The 26,638-nt window shown below is 42.6% G+C and overlaps 1 protein-coding gene across 4 annotated transcripts in view; it reads right to left on the reverse strand.

Annotated features, from left to right (window-relative positions):
• The window catches only part of adamts6 (ADAM metallopeptidase with thrombospondin type 1 motif, 6), a 293,482-nt gene that overhangs the window by 84,199 nt on the left and 182,645 nt on the right, over positions 1–26,638 (reverse strand). For all 4 annotated transcript variants that reach the window (XM_069924504.1, XM_069924503.1, XM_069924506.1 and 1 more), the window contains 2 exons: positions 13,752–13,859; positions 858–1,003 (listed from right to left, as the gene is read on the reverse strand). In XM_069924504.1, the coding sequence (XP_069780605.1) occupies positions 858–1,003; positions 13,752–13,859 (254 nt within the window). The remainder of the gene's footprint in view (positions 1–857; positions 1,004–13,751; positions 13,860–26,638) is intronic.

Raw genomic sequence — 26,638 nt, forward strand, 5'->3', positions numbered from 1 at the left:
AGAGAATACAGAATAAGAGGCATACTTGTAATGTAACAACTAGGTTCCGTGTATGGAAGAACAATTGGAAGATAGTGAAATCTAGAACTGTGTATATTGGGTTAACTGAACTTTTCTGAGCAGTGTAATTTTTTAAAAGTTAGTGTACCTTAAAATTTGTAGCAAAAGTAGGTAAATGATGTTGTGATACTGATCAAACAATGATCTAAGTTAATGTTAAATAGTCAAGCCCTGTTAAAACTCCCTGACAATAGTGGGCAGAATTATTCAGTTGACCAGCATTGGATGGTGCATTTGATTGAAAATGCAATGCAAATGAAGTCAAGCCTCAAAACCACTTCCATCTCTTCACCAAGATAATTTGGTTGGTGTCAAGTCAACACATGTGTTATGAAAGGGTCAATCTTTAACACAGGCATAACTGGCTCTTGCCTACAGGTCAATATTTTTATTTAAATGGCAATTTTCAAAAAGACAGGAGTCACCTATTCAGTTAAACTATAGGTTTCCCACACATATATACAGAGATATTTTATAATGAATATATTTGATGGTGATTGGATCTCCCACCATTTTGGTAAGGGCTACTGAAAAATACATAAATATATCTTGCAAGCTGCTTCACTGATAGGAATACTGACAATTAACATGTTATCCAATGTATACAATTTAACCAATGTTTGTGACCAGTCACGGGATAAATAATATAAATTACAGGTGTTATTTTAGAATTATAGAATTTTTATATAATCTTATTCTATTGTATGCTAATAATTCACTTTATAGCATATATATGAAACAAAGTTACTGCTGTTTTCAAGTATGTCTTTTTGCTCTGGCTTACTTTAGTTACTTACGCTGGACTGTCACAGTGCCTCAGAGATGAGGAGACTCCTCCCCCACATGTCCTACTGCATTCTCCCCATATGGACCAGGGTCCCCAGTCCCCATCTACACTCTGAGGCCAAGTACCAAAAGGTACACATTCGCCTTGATAACACCACTGTAAAAGACCAGATAACAGAGAATTAGCTTTTTTTTAAGTGACAAAGCACAAGCTGTCCGACATGTAAAGTGATGAAGAATTGGAGCCACTGATATGCAATCCATATAATTAAATACCATTTTTTTGGTAAAATTATAAGAATCTTTAAGTTAAAGCTATCAGAAGAAAATAAAATTCTGATACCTACAAAAAAAGTTTGAAATTTACATGCTAGCTAGTTTGCATTCATTTCAGTTGTCGAAGTTGAATACACTACAGAAATTAACTTTTAATATCATCGTAATTGAATCTCTGTAGTTCCTTGGATAAATTTTGTGCTTAGCAAGGCAAGCAAATTAGTTCTGATAAGTGTAACATTTCTCCATTTTGCAATGGCATCAGATGTTTAAGAAAATTAGGACTGAGCTGTTAGGTAATTGTCAATCTTCTCTCTGCTCTGTCTTAGCAAGATGTTTTACCCTCAACTTAAGAAATGAACTTGCCTCTGCGCAAATATTTCATTTTCCATTATTTTCATTATCACTTTCGATCAACTATCATCGATACAGTTTAAAGTAAACATTGTTTAGCGCTTTGGTTAACACCCATGAGAACCAAAATGAAAAAGCCATCAACAAGGCCAGGGAAGCAGGCGGAAACAAAGAGACAGACGTCAATGAGATCATAGGGAAAAGACCCAAGCTGCAACAGGCATGAATTCAAATCAGGGAGAGGTCTGAAAGTGCAATATTAGAGTTCAAAACTAATTTCAGGAGAAGGAACTGTATATAGATGGAAGGCGAGTAGCCTTCAAATATCGAATCTTTGCTTTGTAATTGATAAGCTGTAAAAGTATGGAATGGCAGGGCAGGCTGAGTAGAATATGCAATCCGTGGCATGTGGAGGCCACATCTCGTTGTCTACATGGTCACATTCATAGAAGATATTTCCAGCTGAAAAGCTTGAACTCCAGGTTACAGAGCTTGAGCAGCAGCTGAAGCCCTCGCGGGACATCGACTATACCTTTCTTGCTCAAATACTGGGAGGGGCAATGGCAGAAAATAACTGTCTGAGATGGAACTGTGCTGGCTCAACTGCACAAGAAAAGAGAAAGAGTGAGAAAGAAAATGTGGTAGGAGTTTCAATATTTAGGGAGAGAAGAGAACTTTGTGATTTTAGATGTTACTCTGAAATGTATGTTGCCTCCTTGGCTTTCAATCCATCCATGCATTACGATTATGTATATGACATTAAAGTTAAACTTGAAACTTGATGCCAGGACCAATGTCATTACACAGCTGTACAACAATTAGCTGCTGCGGTGCACATTGACATCAACTTTTAAGTCCTGCAAGGGGATTTCAGGGAACTATCGAAGAAATTAAAAAGCCGAACCTCAAAAGCAGTCATCTTAGGAGTGCCGTGAACTACCAGATTCATAAATAAGAATTCAACATTGAATTTGAAAGTTATTTAATTCAATCAGAAGCAAGTGTTTTAAATCTTAAAAAAGCAAACTATAATTTCAAGTTTATCTTCACTTTATACCTGGTACAGTGAGAAAAGTTCATTTTGGGAACACTCTAGCAAGTCAACTCTCACATGCATAAAGCACAACAAAGGAGAAGAACAAGCATGCCAGGATTCAATCCCTTCTCACTGTGTCAGGGGTAATGTTACCATAAACATTGAAAGAAATTAACTTGATTTGCAAAATTCTTTAAGGCACAAAAACCAAGCCAGTTAAGTGGTTTGTCCATGGTTCAAGGCAGAAATTAATTATAGCATTAAATCAAAGGGAGAAGCTTATAAAATTGCCAGAAATAACAGTAGGCTTGGTGATCAGGAGCATTTTAAAACTCTGGAATCAAAAACATTAATTATTATGAAACTAGGAAAAGGCTTGTGAAACAAAATGTTGTCAGGATCATTTAAAATAAGGGAATAATAGAAAACACAAAAATACTGCCATAAAAATAACCATCAAACTGAGGGTCCAGTGATTGAAAGATTTCTGGATATGAAGGGAGCTAAAGAATATCAAAATAGTGCATGCAAACTGTGCTTAGGTTACCTATAGAAAAGAAGAAATGTGGCAGAAAAGTAGAAAAGTGACACATTTGTTCAAAGGAATTAAATTGGTAACTATTAATGTACAAAGCGGCTTAGGAATCTTTGTAGAGCAAACACTCAAGTGCAGCAACCAATTAGGAAAGCAACTAATCTCTTGGTCTTCCCAGCAATGTAATCTGAGTTGAAAGGCATTCATGTCCTACTACAAGGTGAGACCACACTTCACAAGTGTTTTGCTCAATTTTGGTCCATTTATCTAAAAATAGATAAACACACCGTAACTATAATTTACCATCCTGATTCTTGGGATAATGGATTATATGAGGATTGATAACTTTAACAAGGGCTAAAGTCACTAAAACTTTTAAGAATGAAGAGATCTAAATGAAAATTGCAAAAGTCTGACAGAGTTAAGCAGACTGAATATGGGAGGATGTTTCTTCTGGCTGTGGCTCTGGAACTAAGGATTATAGTCTCTGGTTAAAAAGCAAGAGATTTAGAACTAAGATAAGGAGGAATTTCTTCCCTCAGAAGCTGGTGAAATTGTGGAACTTGTTATTACAGAAAGATGTGGAGGCCATGTCACTGAGTATTTTGAAGGAGAAATACATTCTCGGCACAAATAGATATCAAGGAGATGGGTAACGAACGGCAATGCAGTACTAATGTAGATGACCAACTGTGATCGCATTAAATGGCTGAGCAGGTTTGAAGGGACAAATACCCAACTCTTCCTCCTATTTTTCATTTTTCTACCTTCATCTTGGTGAATATTGCAGCTGGCGCAAAATGCCAAATGGCTTACCCCTATTCCTAATTCTTCTGTTTTGTTTATGCTGCTTTAATTCAATGCAAGCTCTGTTAATCCATCAACTTCAAATGGTTTCAAGTGTAAAATTTTAGGTGAATGCTGTACCATTCCATTGAAAATACTTTATCTCATATTTTCATTATGGACTATTTGGATTCAAAACATTTTCTGGCATGTTCTGCATTAAAGTTCCCCCCCCCACCCCAAAATGAACACCTTGTTTGAATCCATTTCACAGGCACATGCAATGTATTAAAAATATGAAAAAGTTTTCATTTTAAATTGATACCATGAACTCCTCTCCAATACCTTTGATGACTCCATTCCAAACAGAAAATAAAGTGATAGAGGAAAAAAAGTATAAAAGTTGGTTGAAGATGCTCATCTTTGCATCACTGAAATATCAAGGTAGATTATCTAAATACCCATATGTACAATAGGATTTAAACAAATTTATCAAAATCCCATGAGAATCACAACTGCATTTGTAAATAAATAGAAACAATTAATTTCTTTTATATACATATTGTAATATTAAATCTGAATGTCATTACTTCCTAATAAAGAACAACTGGCAAATATATCTTTTTTAAAATGAGTGCATAATGTATTTTAGTTGTCTCAGATGTAAACAAATCACACTAATCCAATGCATTGTTTCAAGAGTAAATTGGGAATTCAGGTGGAAATATTTTACAGGAAAACTAATGGGTTTAATAAACAAGTGAGCAAATAAAGTCCTTATACTAAAATCAAACTAGTTATGTTCCCACAAGTCAATTAATTGATGTAATGAAAATTTACGTACATTCAAAGAAACAATGAGGTGCTTGCAAGATAACACACTTGAGCCATTTCCACACTGATTCCTCAAATTGTTTAAGAGGCAGACAGAATTACTGTGACAATATACCACTATCGCAAAGTAGGCACACCCACTTGAGTCTTCTGTCCTATAGAATCATAATATGAAGATAAATATGGGTACACATGGAATATCATGTTCCAAGCTTAAATGGACAGCAGAGCGGCTGTCAGTTTTTTGTCTTTAGATTTATCCCTTCTGGTTAATGCAGCTCTACAACATTTTACCCTTTGTAGATAAAAGCAGGTAGTAAATGTCTACAGATCTGCCAGATATTCCCAGTGGCAGAGGGTTTCCAACAACAGCTGATTTAGACAGTACATTTGAACACAGAGGTGTCTGAAAAATAAAAAGACTTCCAATACCTTAATATCAGCAACAAAGTCAGGAAATATACTGAGATTATCATGAATGCTAATGCTCAATAGATAGACAGCAAAAACAGGCTTCTATTTCTGGGTTATTGCTGTAGAGCAAGACATTGGGTATTAGGAGAGGTACTATCCCATCAGAAATTGACCTCCGATTACTGTGTGAAACCTTGGATGAAAATGTGCCATCCATACCTTAGGAAAGAAAATGGAAGGTGTACGACCCAATGAATTGGGGGAATCAGAAGTGGAGAGAGTGAACAAATTCATATTCCTGGGAGCCACTATCTCAAAAGACCTTAGACAAAGTAAGGTAGTGTCTATGGTTCATTGTTCATTCAGGAATCTGATGGCAGTGGGGAAGAAGCTGTCCTTGTGCCGCTGAGTGCTGGTCTTTAGGCTACTGTACCTTTTCCCCCAATGGTAGCAGATTGCTAATGAATGGGTTATGGGGGTCCTTGAGGATAGAGGCTGCTTTCTTAAGGCACCGCCTCTTGTAGATGTCCTCAATGGAGTGAAGATTGGTGACTGTGATGTCGCTGGCTGAGTTAACAATCCACTGGATGTTTTTCTTGTCCAGAGTGTTAGCCAGAATGTGCTCCATGGTACACTTGTAGAGGTTTCTGAGAGACTTCGGTGACATATCTATCTCCTCAAATACTTTACAAATTATAGTGGTTGGTGAGCTTTCTTCATGATTGCATCAATTTTCCTGTTCTTTATCAAGAATCATAGAAAGATTAAAGCCTACAAGGGGGACATTTGGCCTCGTGACTGTTTACTAGATTTGTGTAAGATTAATTTGGCCAGTCACTCTCCCTGCAACTCTATATTTTTTCTTTGAAACATCGTGATTGAATCTGACTCCATCATTGTCTAGCGACTTCATGATTTTAAGTAACTCCAGCAGATAATGCCTTAAGTTTTTCTATTCAAAGAAGAGCCCAATTTCTCCAGTCTATCTACAACACTAAAGTCCCTCGATTCTAGAATAATTCCTTTTGTACACTCATTAAGGCATGTCTGTTGTACATTCTTAATTGAGATAATTATTTAGAGCATTTGGATCCAAACGAGTAGAATTGGTCTCAAATCATCATTATACAATGTTATTCACATGACCTCCTGGGACTTTAGATGTCCTCTGGGTACTCATTATTCAAGCACCAATGGTTCTATGATACCCAATGCTACCTGTTCCACAAAGGTGCACACACTGTGATGCCATTTTGAACCTTTAAAGCTTTCATAACATCCAGAGTCATTCAGTTGTGAATCGAAGTTCTTTAAAGCCACAAAACAACCATTCATTGTTATTATTAGTGCTAATTGAGTTGAAAGTGGTTTCTAAATCAACTGTCTGGTCTTCCTTGAATCTTTTATATTCATTGAGTGAAGCAGATTTAATGTCACATCTGAAATGCTGCTGAACTGAGTGAATTTTCTTGAAGTGATTATGTCACCGATGAATTGTTTCCCAAAAAAAAGGATAGCTTGGTTGGTTGCCTAAGGGCAGTTTGTCCTTGGATTTCCTGCATAAGATCAATTACATTCCCATTATGCAGTATTTTTCATCAATGGATATAATCATTTGAACAATTTAGAAAATCACAAATCTACATATTTTACCAAGAAAGGCAAGGGGACTAGATGTTCAAAGTTCCACTCTGTGATAAGCTATACTCGCTTGGAAATATCACCACCATCTCCTCGAGAACAATTAGCAATGGGTATTCAAAGTGGGTCTGACCTGTGATGCATATATCCAAAAAAATAATTAATAAAATAAATCCTGAGTTGTGTTGTCTGTACTATGGTTGAGACCATCCACTCTCAATCGGGGCCCTATGAACTGCTCCCCCCCCACCCTGGGATCCACAGCAGATTTAAGTTAAAGCTTGATTCCTTTTCACTTCATGTAACATAATTTTTAAAAAAAATTGTGTAACTGGTTGGAGAGAAGTACAGAAGATATCAAAACTTGACTGCTTCACAGGAAAGGAGGCCCATAAACTTTGGGCAGAGTCCTAAGGGAGCCATAGCCCAAAAAAAGGTTGAGAATGGCTTGTTTAGAGAACTACATGATGAAAAATGATTGGCTCTTTAAGTTCACTAATAACTACGTGTAATGGAAGATTTAAACTGTGTTTTTTACTTTTGTAGCCTTTGCTTCTGAAAGGCTAAGAACCTGAGAATCAGCAGACATAATCTAATTTACACCAGAGGCCCAGGATGCATATTTAGTAGACACACCTAAATTCCACCATGGGGCCCAGGATGCAGTTGAATAGGAAGACATAATCTAATTTACACCATGAGGCCCAGGATGCATATTTAGTAGACACACCTAAATTCCACCATGGGGCCCAGGATGCAGTTGAATCAGAAGACATTATCTAATTTACACTATTCATATGAATCAGTAGACATCATCCAACTTCCACCATGAGGCCCAGAGATGCAGTTTTCTTTTGTTGGTTGCAGACTGTCAGGAGTCCTTGTTCAAAGGGAAATATAAGCCATGGTCCCACTGCTGAAGTTTGAGACTCTCCAAGAGGTGGCAACATCTCTCAGCAAGAAGAACTTCAAGAGTAAGCTGCAACCGGTGCCCCGACAACCTACTACAAGTGTACAGTCGTTGCCCCGCTTAAGTAGTTGGGACCAGTCCAGGCGTTGATAAGTATAATTGGGAAGGGCCTGCATATTGTAGTGTGAATTCAGCTTTAGATTTAGTAATAAATAAAGCCTTGTGTAAACTGAACTGCTCTCGGTGTGTGTGTATGTGTGCCTATTCGGTAGTTCAAACACTGTGACCAATCTAAAACGAACAAAATGAGAGGTATAAATTTACCCAGGACACTACAGTAACTTCATGCATGTCTCAGGATTGTTAGTATACTTTTACAGAATAATGTATCCAGGTTTCACAAAATATACTGCTTTATCCAATGATTTTAAAATGTCCTTAAGAAATAATAATTAAGTTAATAAAATATAATATCTGGAATGGTACAAATGTCTAGTGTCCATTCTTCCTGCTTTATCGATTATATCCATGTAACAAAACCAAAAATAAAGACCTGTAATAAAATCTAAACATTTGGGTCCTGTGAATCATTCAAACCACATTTAAGTAAAAGATGTAGAGTCCTGCATCTACTGTCATAATGCAGCCATGTGAATAGTTTAGATTATGATCTGGTCTGGCTTGTACATTATACAGCTTCTAAAATAAATAGTCAGGATCAAAATATCCATGGTCCTTCCAGCACAATCCAGTGTCAGGATGACCGAAGGATCATAACTGAAGCTGAGACATCCACCAGATCCTGCTTTGTAGTTCATGCTTTTGTGGGACCTTGTTTAGGTATAAACTTCTTAAACAAGATCGTGCATATTTGTGACTGATTTCAACAAGTATGAAAATACAAAGCAGTCACTAGGAATTTGAAATAAAAACTAAAAATACATTGGAAATACTCTGTAGATTAAATATAGGGAGAAATGTATTCTTGTCAAACATTTGACTGAAAAAAGCCTCAACTGTCTGTTATGCTGATTTTTTGTTTATCATAATCAGGTATAACTGCACTCTCAATGGCCTAGAGCAGTGGTTCTCAACCTTTCTCTTTCCACTCACATACCACTTTAAGTAATCCCTATGCCATCAGTACTCTGTGATTAGTAAGGGATTGCTTAGGTGGTATGTGGGTGGGAAAGGAAGGTTGAGAATCACTGCTCTAGACCCAATTGTTACTGAAGTATTTTGTTTCATAAAAATTGTCATTGGCCCATTTCCTTTGGAGTTATGAAACCGTGCACATAATGAGTCAATTAGGTACGATTAAAACAGTGGCTTTCAAACTTTTTCTTTCCACTGTTACAAGTCCAGAGGACCTAAAACCCAGCAGCAATAGATATGCACCACGTCAAAGGATAACTTAAACAAAAGTTGTTTTTAATTATCTTTGAACATGAAAATAGAATCAAACTTTAACTTATCTCTATTGGCTCACTTAACCTACTTAATCCCCCTCTAATTCTAAGCACGTGTGTGTAAGTTCAGCAAATCTCACTGTTTGCAGACAATTCTTGTACTGTCCACAGAAGTTAACATTAATAAAGTTCACCAGGCTTTGGTGCTTAAATGGTTACCACTCAGAAGGTTTCTTGTTGGTTTTCAGAGAGAGTTTGTCTTGTATCAGGTCATGACAGAGTTCCTTTCTGTTTCTCCTATTCCAAGGGAAACACCGGACAGCCAATCCTCTCACCAGGCCGTCTTCCAAAGCTTGCCAGCTTGTCCCTCTGGAACCAATGTCTGTGTCTCTCTCCTCTCTCTCCCTCCCCCTCCAACTCTGAGAGCAAAGCCTGCTTTTTTTCCTGCTCTCTGCCTGCAAAGATGACCTTCCAGACATCAAGTTCTGTTTTCCAGGCAAAGCTGCTACTGTATGTTGATTCATTTGTTGCTCTTTTTGAAAATAACAGTCCATGTGTCTGAGCACTCTTGCAAAATCTCCTGCAAAAATTCTGTGTTTTAAAGTGTTTGTGTGTGTCCTGCTCTAACAAACCTCTCCCAATTTATCTCCCAAACACCTCCATATACTCTGTCACACCACCCACATACCACCTTCAGCAATCCCTTATTAATCAGAGAGCACTTATGGCATAGGGAATACTTAACGTGGTATGTTAGTAGAAAGAAAAAGGTTGAGAACCACTAGCCTATAGAATGGACTCTGTTTCACTAGTTTGCCAGATGTAAAATTTCTATTATAAATAAACAGCTTTAGAGTGTTGTGTCTTGCAGTCTGTTGGCAAAGTCTACCCTGTTTTACTCGTGGCCACCACTTTAAACAGCAATCTGGATTGAGGTTTGAATCCTGTGCTGTCTGTAAGGAGTTTGTACGTTCTCCCCGTGTCCATATGGTTTTTACCATGGGCTCCAGTTTCCTCCCACTGCTTGAAACGTACTGGGGGTGTAGGTTAATTGGGTATAAATTAAGTGGCACAGACTTGTGGGCCAAAATGGCCTGTTACCGTGCTGTATGTCAAAATGTAAAATTAAAGGCCCTATTTTTGGCTGTACAATTCTATGGGAAGCTAATGTGATTCAAAGTGAGGTGCAGGGGATCTCTGTCCTTGCTCTGCCCAGGAGAGGAGTGAGAACAGAGATGTGGGAAGTAAATGAGATGTGGTTAATATCTAATTCCACTATGGTAGACTGTTGAAGAAAGAGGTCACTTCAAATGCGTATGTGGGGAAAATCTCATAATAAAACAAATACAAAAGACACAAACAAATTGTGAGAGTGTAATGGAGTCCTTGCAATTGGCAGGGTGCAAGAATGTACACTCAAGATAGCTTTGATGATGACATTTTCTGTACAGATACATGCGAAAGGACTCATCCTTTGTGAAACATGGCTTACTATTTATCATTATGGAGACAGATGATGTGAGTCTGCAGGCACTATATTGGTAGCTAGCCTATCCCGAGATGGCAAGATCCAGAAAGGAAAGGAAAGGAAAGGGCAGAGATGGAACACCTGAAACTGAATGCCAGTGGAAGGTGACAGCTAAAGTGATGACATTTTCAAGTTCTGTACAAGTGCATAAAACAGCACCAATGCAATTATTGATGCGCTGGAGAATAAGTTGAAGGAGTTGGTCTGAACAGAACTGAAACAAAGTCTGTTCTGACATTTGTATATTCAGACACTTAAGTGACCAAAAGGGTTGATGAGGCAGGGCAGTGGACATTGTAAGTAATGTGGATTTCAGCAAGGCTTTTGATAAGATCCTGCATTGTAGGTTAGTCTGGAAGGTTAAATCACATTGAATCAAAGGAGAATTAGGCTATTGGATTTAAAGCTGGCTTAGTGGAAGAAGATTGATTGGAGATTAATGTCCAATGGTGTGCTGTAGGAGTTGGTACTGGGTCCACTGCTGTTTGTCATCTGTAATTATGATTTGGATGACAATGTAGTTAAGTTGATTAGGAAATTTGCAGATGAACACCAAAATTGGTGGTTTAGTGGACAGTGAAGAATGTAATCTAACAGGATCTGGATCAGTTGGGTAGGTGGGCCAAGGACTGGCAAATGGAATTTAAATCTGACCAGCATGAGGAGTTACACTTTCTTAAGTCAAACCAGGGCAGGACTTGCAGACTGGGGGTATAGGTGCATAGTTTCTCAAAAGAGGTGGATAAGTTGATAAAGATGGCATTTGGCAGGCTGGCTTTCATTGGGTACAAAAGTTAGATGCACAAGTTGTGTTGGTGAGACCACAGTTAAGGGTACTGTTTGCAGTTCTGATCAGCCAGGTACAGGAAGCACATCAATAAATTGGAAAAGGTTGTCACTAGGATGTTGCTCGTTTTGGAGTGGAAACTATACTAATGGACATAACCAGAAGACATTTGGACAGACATATGGATAAGACGGCTTGAAGAGATACAAACTAAACTAGGCCAGAATAACATATTGTTCAAAATGGACTAGGATCTGTTCAATGCTGCACGACTCTATAAAGATTCAGACATAGTTTGGGCCCATGTAAATGCCACAGTTACCCATAAGATCTGTAAACCATATACTTTTACTTATAATTAACTATTATTTATAATTTAAGATATAAATATCATACATTTTGTGAAATATGGAGCCCATATTTACAAACTTGGTATTAAAATTTACATGAATCTCGAACATACCCTTTCTCTTATAGGTCTCTGAATATTTATGTTTAAAAGTATTGGAAAGTGAAGTGCTCCTGATGTGGTTTTTTTGTCCCTCTTTATCTTTTTTTTAGTTTGTAGGGGGTTGGGGGGAAGGGGTGGTGGATTTATAGGAGGTTATTTTTATTTCTTTACTCTTTTTATAAAATGCCACATGTATTTGGATTAAGTTTGAAATATATGTTTGATAAGTGGTTTTAAATTAAATAAAGTATATATTTTAAAAAATCTGTAAACTGTACAATTATATTTCAAATCTATTTTTGTATTTCTTGTCTCTCTGAGATGGAAGCAGACCAATACTTGAGTACTTCCTCCACATTGTTATCTGATACTCACATGCCTTTTACATTTTATTCTTCTTTACTAATATCATTGTTGGTGCCCATCCCCACTGCCATTTTTCAAAATTCCAGGTGTTTTTGGCTTAGTATCCCTAAAAAAAACCATCTAAAAATCTCTTTATCTCATGAATTAATCTTGAGAACCTAGTTTGCACTCTCAAAGGGTATGTACATACTTCCTTTAACAGAAAACCTAAACTCTACACAGTGCCTCACTTTGGTGAGAAAGCAATGGACACATAGAGCAAAACTTTCCAGCCTTTAGACTCCATTCCACTTATAAAAGTGACAAAACATTTCATTTGCCCTCCTAATTACTTCCAATATTAGCATGCTAATTAAATGTGAGACTGTATATCAGATCTTCTAAACAATTTGCTGTGGTTTAGAAGTTCCTTATTGGGGTGCACACAAAAGCTAACTATTTTACTTACATTTACACTTTAATCACATTTGCTGCTAAATTTATTTAGAAAATAATTGATAAATTCCTGGAACCTTTTTAACATATTTTCAAGCTTTTCTGACAGTTTGATATATCCCAACACTAAGCTGACTTTTCTCAGTTTGCCAACTGTAGTCTCCCCAGTCCTCCTTGTGAAATTGGTAAATAAAATTTCACTTGCTGCTTCCAAAATCATCAAATCCTAACAGAAAATGTGTGAAGCTTGAGCACAGGTTGGATAGGCAAACATGCTTTCTAGTTTGTTCATACAATTTGTATGGGAGCACCTTCAGCAATGGTAGTTACTTCACTCATTTTCAAAAAGACACAGCTGCCAGCAAGACAGAACCCAAGTCTTTTGATACCTATTAAACTTACCATAACTCTACATATCCACTTAAGCATACTTAAAATGATCTTTATAGCTCAAAAAAAACAAACAGAAACAACAGTGAAAGAATCAGGAAAATGTACAGCTTGAAATCCCTGGCTTGTTTTAATTAATCTTGAACTTGACCTGATATGATATTGCTTTGGTTTCTTCTTATTTTCACCTTTTTACATTCTGTGGAAAGTTAAAAGAATCCAAACCTCGCCAACCATGAAAGCAGTGAACATTTTAATTCACAGTTTGCAATAGTAAGACATATTCTTAGTTAAGCTGTTAGTTAAAAAAAAAACATGCAAAAGCCTTTAAAAATTCTACTGGTTCCATGACTGCATTTGAATGTAGTGCAATGGATATGTTCCCATGTCGTGTTACCACTTGAATAATTTTTCAATTGCAAGCTTTAAGACCAATGGAAATAATTATCGAAAGTTTCTCCAGAATCTTTATCATACTAGTTGTAGAGTTGTTTGGAAACACAAAGGCAACTAAGGCTCCAGTGATTGCCTCTTATGTCTCAGTTCCTATTTTTAGTTGTTTTTCCCAATCTAAGAATGCAATAGCAACTTTGCAGTCTTTTGTGTGCAGAAATGTCCAACAATGACTAATTCAAACAGAGGACTTCAAATAAGTTGAAGTAAGTTGAAGGTATGGATTCAGATCTTATCAGGGAACAATTTTGTAAATTATTAACAAACAAATAAATAAGAGCTTTTTAAAAAGTTATTTACCCCTTTTTCAATAGTTCCTGTCTGACACAGGGTACCTTCAGCTGCAGGGATGCTGTTGGTTACACATCGATTACTCTTACTGAGGCACCAGAGCTCTCTGCACACTTCCTGGGAAAGAATGTAGAAGCAAGTTGATTAGAATAACATTTTAATGTGTAAGTGTTATCAACTACAGGTAGTCCTCGACTTCCGACTTACACGAGTTATGTCTATCCGCACATACGATTGAAATATTAAAAAAAACTTTAATAAAACTACTGTACAAGTATTTATTTTGCATTAAAAGTACTGTATACAATGGAACCCCGCTTCCAAGGGCAGCCCAAGGTCTCGGTTCCTGTTGGCAGGCTGGAGTCCATACTCCCATCGGCAGCCCAAGGTCCCCGCTCCCTGCAGCAGACTGAGGTCCCCAGTCCAGGTAATCCCCAATTTATGACTAATCTGAGTCCTTCTGTTCAAATTATGGTTGTAAGTCAGAGACTACCTGTACAGATATTCAGGTCTTGTGCAGCAAATGATGCCACTACTTGCCAGATTTGCTGCATTCAACAATCAGAAAGATACAATGGCATTGTGAGCAGAGTGAACACAACTCAACTCTAGCAAAAAAGTCATAGCAGTGGCTGTGGAGGAAACTCTCTTAAGTTTCACTGGGTACATAATCCTTTTCACCATTAAGTATCTGCATTCATTATTTATCAAAACAAATGCAGACTGAATCCTTGGATAATTCAGACACTGCAACTTTATGTTCTGTTGGCTTTACAATGCTGGCACTTTAAGTGTGCTGAACTCTGTCAGCAGAGAGTTCACACACAATCAATATTATAGCTTGTTAGCTTGCACATCACCAATTGTGGGAGAGGAATGTTGTCATACTATATCAGGGATTACGACTGAAGGTATCTCTGACATTTTAGCCAATAAGATGCCTCAACCAACACCTTAAAACAGATTATTTGGCCCCAATCCAGTGACTGTTTATGGGAATTTGAGGTATACAAATTACTTGACCTCTTCGGTCAAAACAGTGAATTGATTTCAAAGGTATTTCATTGTTTATAAGGTATTTTGCAATCACCTGTGGTCATGAAAGCCATGATGAAAATCCAAGCTTTTTCTTTCATCTGTTTAGGGATATTTGATTCTTTCAACAAACTTAATTATTTTTGACCCAGAAACAGATAAAGGAAAGACTTGTACATTTCTTATGTTTTTGACCTTATGAGTCTGATTTGACTAGATACCACACTTCTAAGGTTATTCTGCAAATTGGAGAGGATTACTGTTCAATATTTGTGCTTAATAACAAGTCGAGTCGACGGGCGGGGTAAACCAACTAGTCTTTACTGAACACAACCAAACATGGTAAACAGGGTAGAGAGAGAGCTCCCTGCTAGTTTTTGATTCAACTATCGCGTCCTCGCGATGCTCATGCATACGCGGGGCGCTGTTGCAAGTTTGGTGGCTGCAATGCGATTGCATCAGTTGCAGAGCAGCTGATGGCAGTGGCTGTCTACAATTACGAGCTGTGACTAGGCCTGAGGCCCCTCCTCAAGGCCATCTTTAGGCCTTTTGACACCTTAGCACTAGTAAAAACCATTACACTGTTTTAAAATGTCTCCAAAGGTAGTTAATCGGTACAAAATGATTCAAATAACTTTATTCCCTGGAGCATAGAAGAATGAGGGGAGATTTGATAGAAGTACACAAAATTATGATGGTTATAGATAGAATAAATGCAAGTAGGCTTTTTCCACTGTGGGTAGGTGAGACACAAACCAGAGGAAAAGGATGAAAGGGGAGAAGTTTAGGGGGGAAAGTTTAGGGGGAACATTAGGGAGTATTTCTTGACATAAAAAGTGGAGGGTGAATGGAACGAGTTGCGATCTGAAGTAGTGAATGCAGGCTCAATTTTAATAAACATTTGGATAGGTACATGGTTGGGCGGGGTATGGAGGGATATGACCTGGCTGCAAATCAGTGGAATGGTAGAATAATATTTCGGCACAGACTAGAATGGCCTGTTTTCTGTGCTGTAATCTTCTAAGGTTCTAATTACAAAAAAGAGTTAAATTACAAATTAATATATTTACTTAAAATAACTTTAAATGCTTGACATCAATTAAAACCCTACTGTAAAGTAAGAGAAAATTAAACAAGCCTATACCTACCTTTACAAGACTATTCAAATAAATGGATTGCACTGAATGCATCAGTGACATTTGGGCTCCACCCTTGGACTTGGTGTTAGTCCAGCAGTAGAGAAAGATATCAAGTACAGAAGTAAGAAAAGAGCTGATTTATTTACTAGATTTCCACCAAGGTTAAAATGGTATATAACAAAACTACAACAAAGCCATGTGCTCCTTATACCTTGAAGGTAAATACCAATCTAAATAATTTTAAGTAGCTTCCTTATATGTATAGCTCAGCATAGAAAGTTGGAAAGGGATGCACTTTTGACCTTTTCTTCTCATGCTGTTTCAATCTTTTAAAAATAGTTACCATTTTCACAAACAAGTTTTATGCTGTGTTAATCACAGTAATGCTCCAAACCATTTTTCCAACAATAATTTAGTTGCAATTAACAGCAGCATCTGAAACTTTGCACTATTTATGGTTCTCTCAGCAGTCATCGCTGAGCCTTAAACTACTTACAGTGGTGTAAACCTGTAAAACTTAACTACTCCAAAAATAAACATGCAATATTACAATTTATTTTAATTTACTCTCATTCATTTTCCCCATTATTAGAGTTGCTCAGCAATGCAGTATTCCCTGACCAAAAGGGGATGCAATCTCCTTATAAACATCTATCAGATTATATATGGAACTGCTGGCAGAAAATCATCTTCCTCCATCCAGAAGAGAGCCTGAACTGAAATTCTTGCCTTTTCATTAATTTAAAGACTGAGATATTATGGGGCTATATAGCTCACAGTATGAAAACAGACCCTTTAGCCCAAATCATCCATGCTGACCAAGCTAGTCCTATTTGCCTATGTTCAGCCCACAGCCCACATCCCTCTAAATCTTTCCTATTCTGTCCAATTGTCTTTTGAACTTTACAATTGCCCACATTTGTATGAAGAAGGGGCACTTCACATCCTCTTTGAATCTTTTTCCTCTCACTTTATATCCTCTTGTTTTAGATTCCCCCACCCTGGGAAAAAAGATTATGACTATTTACCTTTTCTATGCCCTTGTGGCGCTACATGCAGCTGAAGAAAGCATAGCCACCATGTTGCACTGGTTCAGTCACCACGTGCGTGTTGATGTCATACTCGCTGCCCAAGGCATGCGCTGAGCAGGAGGTTTGAGTCAGGAAGAACTCCTGACAGCGCCATCTTCCCCATGGCTAACCCGCCACGTGGCATTACATGCAGGGCCGGTTCGCCATGAGAGAGTGTGCCGCCACACAACACCCCCCAGAACTGGATACAGGTCCCGCCGCTTGGGCAGGTGGCATCGGCGCTTGGGCACAGCCATCTGTAATGGCTGCGATAAGTCCAAGTGAGCCACCTTCAGGCGGTCCACTGTAAAAAGTTCCTCTTCCCTCCCCCCCACATCTAAAGTGAAAGTTCTGCTGGATTGCCGGAGGATCTTATACGGACCTTCATACGGGTGCTGTAATGGTGCCATCTGCGGTCCTCTCTGGACGAACACAAACTGTGCCAGGTCTAGCTCCTTGGGGCATTGGGATGGCTGGGTGCCGTGGTGTGATGGGGGTGGAGGGGCCAGGGAGGCAAGTTTCCTGCAGAGATCCGCCAGCAGGTTCACGTCCTCGGGTGCGGTGTTGGGTTCTGGGCTGAAGAACTCGCAGGGCAGGGAGAGTGGCTCGCTGTATACCAGTTCTTCCGACGAGGCTTGCAGGTCCTCCTTGGGTGCAGTCCTGATCCTGAGGAGGACCCAGGGCAGTTCGTCTGCCCAGTCTGGGCCGGTGAATTGGGCCATGAGGGCAGACTTTAGATGCTGATGAAACCTCTCCACCAAACCATTGGATTGTGGGTGGTAGGCCGTGGTGTGGTGGAGTTTAACCCCCCCCAAGAGTCACACCAGCTTGGTCCAAAGTGCGGAGGCAAACTGGGTGCCCCTGTCGCTGGTGATGTGCGCCGGAACTCCGAATCAGGCGATCCACTGACTGACCAGGGTCCTAGCACACATCTCCGCAGAAGCTTCTCTGATCGGGATAGCCTCAGGCCATCTTGTAGCTCAGTCCACCACCGTAAGAAGGTAGCGCACCTCTCTGGACACCTGCAAGGGACCGACGACATCAATGTGGATGTGCTGGAACCTCCGCACCGACGAGTCGAAGTGCTGGATTGGGGCCTGTGTGTGCCAGTTGACTTTGGAGGCCTGGCACCTGATGCAGTTCCCAGCCAATTCCGCCACCTCCTTCTTGAGCCCGTGCCATACGAACCATCCACACGGTTGTCTTCACTGAGGGGTGAGCAAGGTCTTGGACTAGGCTAAAGACTCTCGCCCTCCATTGCAGAGGGACTACCGGACATGGTGGACCGGTGGAGACGTCGCAGAGCAGTGTGTCCGGGCTGTTGGGCAACTGGATGTCCTTGAGGTCAAGGCCCGAGATGGCGGTGTCGTGCTGCTGGGCCTGGGCTAGCTGCATATGGTCAAGGCCAGGGGCAAGAGTGTTGATGGATGGGAGCGAGAGTGCGTCTGCTACCACATTGTCCTCGCTTGCCCTGTGCAGGATGTCGGTGGTGAACTCCGACACGTAAGAGAGGTGGCGCTGTTGCCTGCCTGACCACAGGTCCTTGGCCATCGCAAGTGCCTAGGTGAGGGGCTTGTGGTCTGTGAAGACCGTGAAGGGTCTGCCCTCCAGGAAAAATTGGAAATGGCTGATGGCCAAGTACAGCGCCAGGAGCTCCTGATCGAACGCGCTGTACTTGAGCTCTGGCGGGTGCAGCTGCTTACTGAAAAAGGCCAGCGGGCACCATTATCCATTAAGCCATTACTCCAGAACCCCCGCGACCGCGCTGGCAGAGGCGTCCACTGAGAGCGCTGTGTGTGCCTCTGGGCGTGGGTGCACCATTAGCATCGCGTTGGCGAAGGCTTCCTTTGTTGCCATAAAAGCCTTGTCCACATCTTCCGACCAGGATAAAGTCTTTTCCTTCGTGGCGATCAGCGCGAATAGTGGACGCATGGTACAGGCGGTGCCGGGGATGAACCAATGGTAAAAGTACACCATCCCCACAAAGTCCTGCAGGCCTTTGAGGGTGGAAGGTTTGGGGAAACGTTGGATGGCCGCCACCTTCTCTGGTGCCGGAGCGGCCCCAGCCGTCGAGATGGTGTGCCTCAGGAACTGCAGTGACTGCTTGCCGAATTGGCATTTGGCCACATTGACCGTGAGGCCGAAGTCCGTCAGCCGGGCAAACAGGGTGCAGAGATGGGCCTTGTGTTCTTCGCGGTTGTGACTGGCGATGAGGATATCATCTAGGTAGATGAACACAAAGTCCAAATCCCTACCCACTGCGTCCATGAGGCGTTGGAACGTCTGGGCCATGTTCTTTAACCCGAAGGGCATCCGGAGGAATTAAAAAAGGCCAAACGGGGTGATAATCGCAATCTTTCCCACGTTGTCGAGCTGCACTGGGATCTGGTGATATCCCTGTACTGGTGCAATGAGGGGCCTTGCGTAACGATATGGTGGAACACGCCTTGCTGGGGCAAGGTGGCGTTGAAGTGTGGCTCCAAGATGGCGGGGAACTCTTGGAGTATATCGAAGTACTCATCCCTGGGGGCAGCTACGGTGGCGATCTTGGGTTTACAGGCATCTGCAGTGTTCAAGCGTACGGAGTGGAACGTGTGAGCATTGACCAGCCTCTTGCTCTTCATATCAACCAGCAAGCCGAGAGCCCTCAGGAAGGTGGCCTCCAACAGCGCGGTGCCCTCTGAGGCCAACACGAACCTCCAGCGGCATTTTTCTTTGCCAATCTGGATCTGCGCCCTGCAGGTGCTATAGGTCTTGATGATGGAACCATTGGCTTCCTACAGGATTGGACCAGGATATCGGGTGTGAGTCTCTAGCACTGTGGGGGTTAGGACGCTCAGCTCGGCTCCCATGTCCACCAGGAGGCGCTGGCCGGTGGATTTATCAGTGACATGAAGGAGGCTGTTCACGTGGTTAGCTGTCGCAGCCATCAACGGCGGCTGGCCTGGTCGTTTCCCTGGAAGCTGCAGGGTTGGCGACACTTACAGGCTTGCGCTCCCCAGCGTTGGTGATGAAAGCACCAGGTGGAATGGCTCTCCTCTGACTTGTGCTTGGCGGTGGCTTGCGGTCGGCTGGTTCCTGATTGTGAAACCTGGTTGAGGGCTGCCTCGTTCTCCCTCTTGGTGCGACAGAGGGCATGTGCTCGGGCTGTGACTTTACATGGGTCTGCAAAATCCTCGTCTGCCAAGAGCAGCTGGATATCCTCCGACATTTGTTCAAGGAAAATCTGGTGGAAGAGAAAACAAGGCTTTGATCCTCTGCCAGGGCCAGCATTTCGTCCATTAGTGCTGATAGGCTGCTGTCCCCAAGCTTGTCCAGGTGCAAGAGCCTGAAAGCCTGTTGCTGGGGGTGAGGCCAAATGTCCCCAGGAGCAAGTTTTTGAGGGTGGTATATTTACCCTCAGCCGGAGGATGATGGATGAGGTAGTCCACCTTGGCTGCTGTTTCTTGATCCAGCACGCTCACGACATGGTAGAACATCGTGGCATCTGCTGAGATGTTTTTGAGGTGGAATTGCCTGCCCAAACCACGTCCGTGGGCGATGGGTCCAGAAGTAGGGGGGTGGGGGGGGGGATGCTTGATTGCCACAGCGGTAAACTCAGCCCAATCCATGTTTCAGAGACCAGAAAGACGTCTGGGCTCGTCGGGATCACCAATGTGGCGCTATGCGCAGCTGAAGAAAGCACAGCCACCACGTTGAGGGTTGTTAATGGCTGTTTTATTTTAACGCGCGCCCCTTTATGGGCAGCATTGGCTCAGTCATCAGGTGCATGATGACGTCATAATCGCTGCCCGAGGCGCAGGCTGAGTGGGAGGTTTGAGTCAGGAAGAACCCCTGATGATGCCATCTTCCCATGGCTGCCCCGCCACGTGACGTTACACATGGGGCCGGTTTGCCATGTGCGCCACCACACCCTCACCATTTTCAAGATTCAATTTATTGTCATGTAATAAAACAGTGTCATATTACATGAAATTGTTTTTTTCTGCTGTAAAGCAGTCAGATTCGCCATCGGCAGAAATTGGCTGAAGCGACTCTTACAATCAGAAAAAGAGAAGCAGAGTTCCCACCAGAGTCACTGAGTGTCCGTAGATTCACTTCTAGCACTTACGCAGCCTCCGCAGACCAAACCATTGGCAACCCATGCTCCAGATCTGAACCTCCTACATGATCAGAAACCTTCAGCCTTAGGCACCCCTTCGCATCCCAATTCCGATATCAACCAATTTCTAGCAGTCTGCAGCCTGGCACAAGTTCCCCAATGATGTGCAATCAATAACTCGAAAGACTGGAGTTACAGAACAATAGGCTTTTATTCAGAATAAACGAAGGTCATCCTGTGCTGCGACCCAGGCTTTCTGGGGAGGGATTATGGTATTGGAGCCTTTATACATGGTGAAGAGGGAGTACAGTCACAGAATGAAGCAGAGCCAGATAAACGTGTATACAGCAGTTCACTATATTCATCTCCCTTTCTTAAATTTTGTCCATTGGGGTGACATGGGGCCACAAAGTCTTACAGGTTAAGCCTGTCTGGTGGCTTGGTCTCCCGTTGTGACTGGTGGAGAGCCAGTTGCTGTGCTGTAGCTGGGGCTGCTGTTGAGTCCTGGACCTCCAGCGCTATGTCAACCAGCTGGGGGTGTGGCAGCTTGACTGGAATGACTGGGGCGGGGTTGGAGTGAGGGAACAAATGGTATGTAGAGTGTGTCCATGGAAGGGGGGGTGCTGTTTGGTAGGTATGCTCCTTGGGTTCCCCCATGCGCGCGAGGTCCTGGATGATGACAGTTTCCTCGCACCCATTCCAGTAGACCATATACATATGTCGGGGTTTGTATGGAGGGGCTGGACCCTTTCGACCAGTGGATCGGTTTTATGGCCCCTCATGTGTATCTATAGCAGGACCGGCCCTATGGATGTCAACCAGGATGGCAAGGTGGTCCTTGACCTGGACTTCCCGGAGGAGAAATTTTGTTCGTGAGAGGTAGCATTGGTGACAGTACATAACAGCAACCTGAAAGTGTAGAGTGCCTCGGGAAGAACCTCATGCCAGTGAAAGACTGGCAGCACCCGGACTTAATGCTGGTGGCGATACCTCTGGCCAGCAAGTTTTGGCACAGCTCATCGTTCATGAACAAGGACCCCTGGTCACTGTGGACATATGACAGGTACCCAAACAGGGTGGACAAGTTGTGCAGGGCCCTAATGACTGTGGAGGTGGTCATGTCCAGGCAGGGGATGGCAAAGGGAAAACGTGAATACTTATCGATGATCATGAGGAAATACACATTACGGTTAGTGGAGGGAAGGGGGCCCTTGAAGTCCATAATCAGACATTCGAAAGACTGGGTAGCTTTTACCAGGTGCGCCCTATCTGGTTGGTAGAAGTGCGGTTTGCACTCCACACAGACCTGGCAGTCCCTAGTCATGTCTCTGACATTCCCGACGGAGTATGGCAGATTACGAGATTTGATGGTGGAAAAATCTCGTTACACCAGAGTGGCAGAGGTAATTGTGGAGGGTCTTGAGGTGGTCTATCTGGGCATTGGCACAAATTCCTTGGGACAGGGCATCTGGGGGCTCGTTCAGCTTCCCTGGCTGATACGGAATATTGTAGTTACAGGTGGAGAGCTTGATCCTCCACCTTGAAATTTTATCATTCTTTATTTTACCCCACTGTTTGTTGTTAAATAGGAAGGCCACTGCCCGTTGATCCATTACCAGGGTAAAAATGTCCGCTAGTCAGATAATGCCTCCAGTGCCACACCACCTCAACTATTGCCTGAGCCTCCTTCTCAATGGAGGAGTGTCAGACTTTGAGGCCCTGGAGGGTATGGGAGAAGAAGGCCATGGGTTGACCTGCTTGATTAAGGATGGTGGCCAGGACGAAATTGGACGCATCACTCTCCATCTGAATTGGGCAGATTCATCCACCGTGTACGTTGCATCTTTAGCGATGTCTTCTTTTATGTGACAGAAGGATGCCTAGGCTTCTCTTGTCAAAGGGAAGAATGTGGTCATGATAAGGGGGTGGGCTTTGTCTATATAATTAGGGACCTACTAGGCGTAGTAGAAAAGAACCCCAGGCACCTTTTCAGCACCTTGAAGCTGTGGAGGAGGGGGAGCTCTAGGAAGGGGCGATGCATTCGGGATCAGGGCCAATGACTCCATTCTCCACAATACAGCCAAGGATTGACAGGTGGGTATGCGGATAACATATTTATTCCTGTTGAGGGTTAGGTTCAGGAATTTGGTAGTTGTGAGTAATTTATGGAGGTTGGCATCACAATCTTGCAGGTCATGACCTCAGATCGTTACATTATGCAGGTAGGAGAAGGTGGCGCGCAGGTCATTTTGGTCCATCTCCTGCTGGAAGATAGAGACACCATTGGTAACATCAAAGGGAAACCTGACGAAATCGTAGAGGCGACTATATGCCTCGAAGGCAGTGTACTGGCGGTCCTCTGGGCAGATGGGGAGTTGGTGGTTGGTGAATTTCAGGTTGATCCTGGAAAACATACAATATTGGGCAATTTGATTGACCACATTAGCAAAGCGAGGGAGGGGATTCGCATCCAGCTGTGTATAACAGTTAATGGTCTGGCTATAATCAATCACCGTTCTGTGTTTACGCCCACTCTTGACCACCACTACTTGAGCTCTCCAAGGGAAGGTACTGGCCTCTATGATCTCCTCACTCAAGAGTAGCTGCACTTCCGGTTTAATGAACACTGTGTCCCCTTCACTGTATTGCCTGCTTTTTGCAGCGACTGGTTTACAGTTGGGGGGTGAGGTTCACGAACAGCAGTGGGAGTAGAGAGACCGCGGTCAGTTGGGCCTGCGTGTGGGAGGGGGGAACGGGGCAGCCAGCTGACAAACTGCAGATTGCCGACCGTGAGTGGGGGGGGGAACCGTCATATTGCATTGTGACACTCTTGAGGTAGCACTGAATGTCCAACCCCAGCAACACTGGCACACAGAGCTGGGGCATGATGAAGAGTTTAAAGTCATTGTAAGTCATACCTCATGTGATCAGCATCACGGTGGTGTAGCTACAGCTCAGCTGAGTGGGACTTTGAGGCCAAGACGAATTTATAGCTTACTGGCCTTGCTTTAAGGGAGTAACGCTGTTCTGTATCAGGATTCATGAAACTCTCAGTGCTCCTGATATCAAAAAGGCATTTTTTCACTTGATTGTTGATCGAGATGTCCATCATAGACCGGGAGAGTTGATGTGGGCCAGTGTCAGTTCGTGGAGTGGTAATGCTGACTCATAGTCTGGGAGTATAATGGCGGCGCATATGCGGCGGCGTGGTTATCCTCGGAAGTTGGTGGTGTCCAAGATGGCAGCCCCAGGCTTTCTGGGGCAGAGGTTATGGTGTTGGAGCCTTTATACAGGATCAAGGAGGAGGACCCACGGGTACAGTCACAGAACAGGACGAAGCCAGATAAATGAGTGTACAGTAGTTCACCACACCTGACAGCAGTCTCCAGCAGCCCACAGCTTCTGTGGGTTCCTCGCCTCGAGTTGCCAGCAGCCACTGCCTGTTTGGGTCTTTTAGCTACAGAGCTCCCTCACTGGTCCACTGCCGTGATCACCATCCTGTGGATGGGGTGATCTCCCCATTTTCTGGTGCCCTGTGCCAGTCCTCCACTTCCCTGGAGTTTGCAAAGCCTGTACTGTGCTGATGGCAGTTGATTAGGCAGTTGAACCCCACAGAAGTGCTGTATCTCCACTCCTCGCTCTCCGTGGGTCCGCACCAGCGGCAGCACTGTCATTGTTACAGAATGGGTTAATAAAATTACGATAAAATATATCCTTAAAAGAAGGTATAGATTGTGGGAGTTTAGTTTAGGTACACTTCACAAACAAACATCTCAGTAACAATGCACAAAAGACACCTCATTTGAAATGCAAGAGCTATGTCTAACCAGAGACTACATAGACACTTTTAGGTGGCCAATTGCCCTGTATGTAAAGCCACATGTTTAGGCAATATGTGGCGGTTTGGAGGCCACCTGAATGTGCAGGAGGTGCTCTTGAGGCGAGCAACGTAATCCTCCTCCGAGAGGGATGATCAGCTCAGCTCAGTATGTTAATAGTAATGAGTTAAATATTGATCTTATTATTATGTTTGAAGAAAATTAAAAAAACATTTTTGTCACCATTGTCTTGATGAAATTCTGTGGCTGCTGGTTTCTGGAGTCCTCTGGGATTGTAACACCATTTTATAAACCAATTTAAGGTCTCACCCCTTCTTCTCCTAGACTCCTGGGAGAAAAGTTCCTGCTTACCCAGCCTCCCCTTATAAATTAAGTCTACCAGTCCTAGTAATATTTTTGTGAATCTTTTTTGCACTTTCCAGCTTCCTGATTTCCTTTCTTTTGCTGAGTAATCAAAAGTACTCACAAGTGAAATCTCACCAACATTTTGTAGTTATGACATGATGTCCCTGTACACAATGCCCTGACTGAAGGCAAACATACCAATTAATTTTTTCAACACCGTCTACCTATGTTGCCACTTAAGTAGAATTATGCAGCTGTACCCCCAAGTCTCTTTAATCTATTAAAATTCTTGGGGGTCTATCATTCACTGTTTATCTCCAGTTTAACAAAGAGCAACACCCTACATTGTCTGAGTTAAATTCCATCTGCCATTCCTTGACCCATTTACCCAGTTTATCTAGAGTTCATCTAGCTTCTATCATTATCCTCACTGTCTAGAATACAACCAATTTTGCTATTATATGCAAACTTGTTAACCATTGGCACCAAGTCATTAATATACATTATCTTTCTTTGGCTTGGCTTCGTGGACGGAGATTTATGGAGGGGGTAAAAGTCCACGTCAGCTGCAGGCTCGTTTGTGACTGACAAGTCCGATGCGGGACAGGCAGACACGGCTGCAGCGGCTGCAGGGGAAAATTGGTTGGTTGGGGTTGGGTGTTGGGTTTTTCCTCCTTTGCCTTTTGTCAGTGAGGTGGGCTCTGCGGTCTTCTTCAAAGGAGGTTGCTGCCCGCCAAACTGTGAGGCGCCAAGATGCACAGTTTGAGGCGATATCAGCCCACTGGGGGTGGTCAATGTGGCAGGCACCAAGAGATTTCTTTAGGCAGTCCTTGTACCTTTTCTTTGGTGCACCTCTGTCACGGTGGCCAGTGGAGAGCTCGCCATATAACACGATCTTGGGAAGGCGATGGTCCTCCATTCTGGAGACGTGACCCACCCAGCGCAGCTGGATCTTCAGCAGCGTGGACTCGATGCTGTCGACCTCTGCCATCTCGAGTACTTCGACGTTAGGGATGAAAGCGCTCCAATGGATGTTGAGGATGGAGCGGAGACAACGCTGGTGGAAGCGTTCTAGGAGCCATAGGTGATGCCGGTAGAGGACCCATGATTCGGAGCCGAATAGGAGTGTGGGTATGACAACGGCTCTGTATACGCTTATCTTTGTGAGGTTTTTTAGTTGGTTGTTTTTCCAGACTCTTTTGTGTAGTCTTCCAAAGGCGCTATTTGCCTTGGCGAGTCTGTTGTCTATCTCATTGTCGATCCTTGCATCTGATGAAATGGTGCAGCTGAGATAGATAAACTGGTTGACCGTTTTGAGTTTTGTGTGCCCGATGGAGATGTGGGGGGGCTGGTAGTCATGGTGGGG

This window comes from Narcine bancroftii, chromosome 3, assembly GCF_036971445.1.
Source record: "Narcine bancroftii isolate sNarBan1 chromosome 3, sNarBan1.hap1, whole genome shotgun sequence".
Taxonomy (NCBI): Eukaryota; Metazoa; Chordata; class Chondrichthyes; order Torpediniformes; family Narcinidae; genus Narcine; species Narcine bancroftii.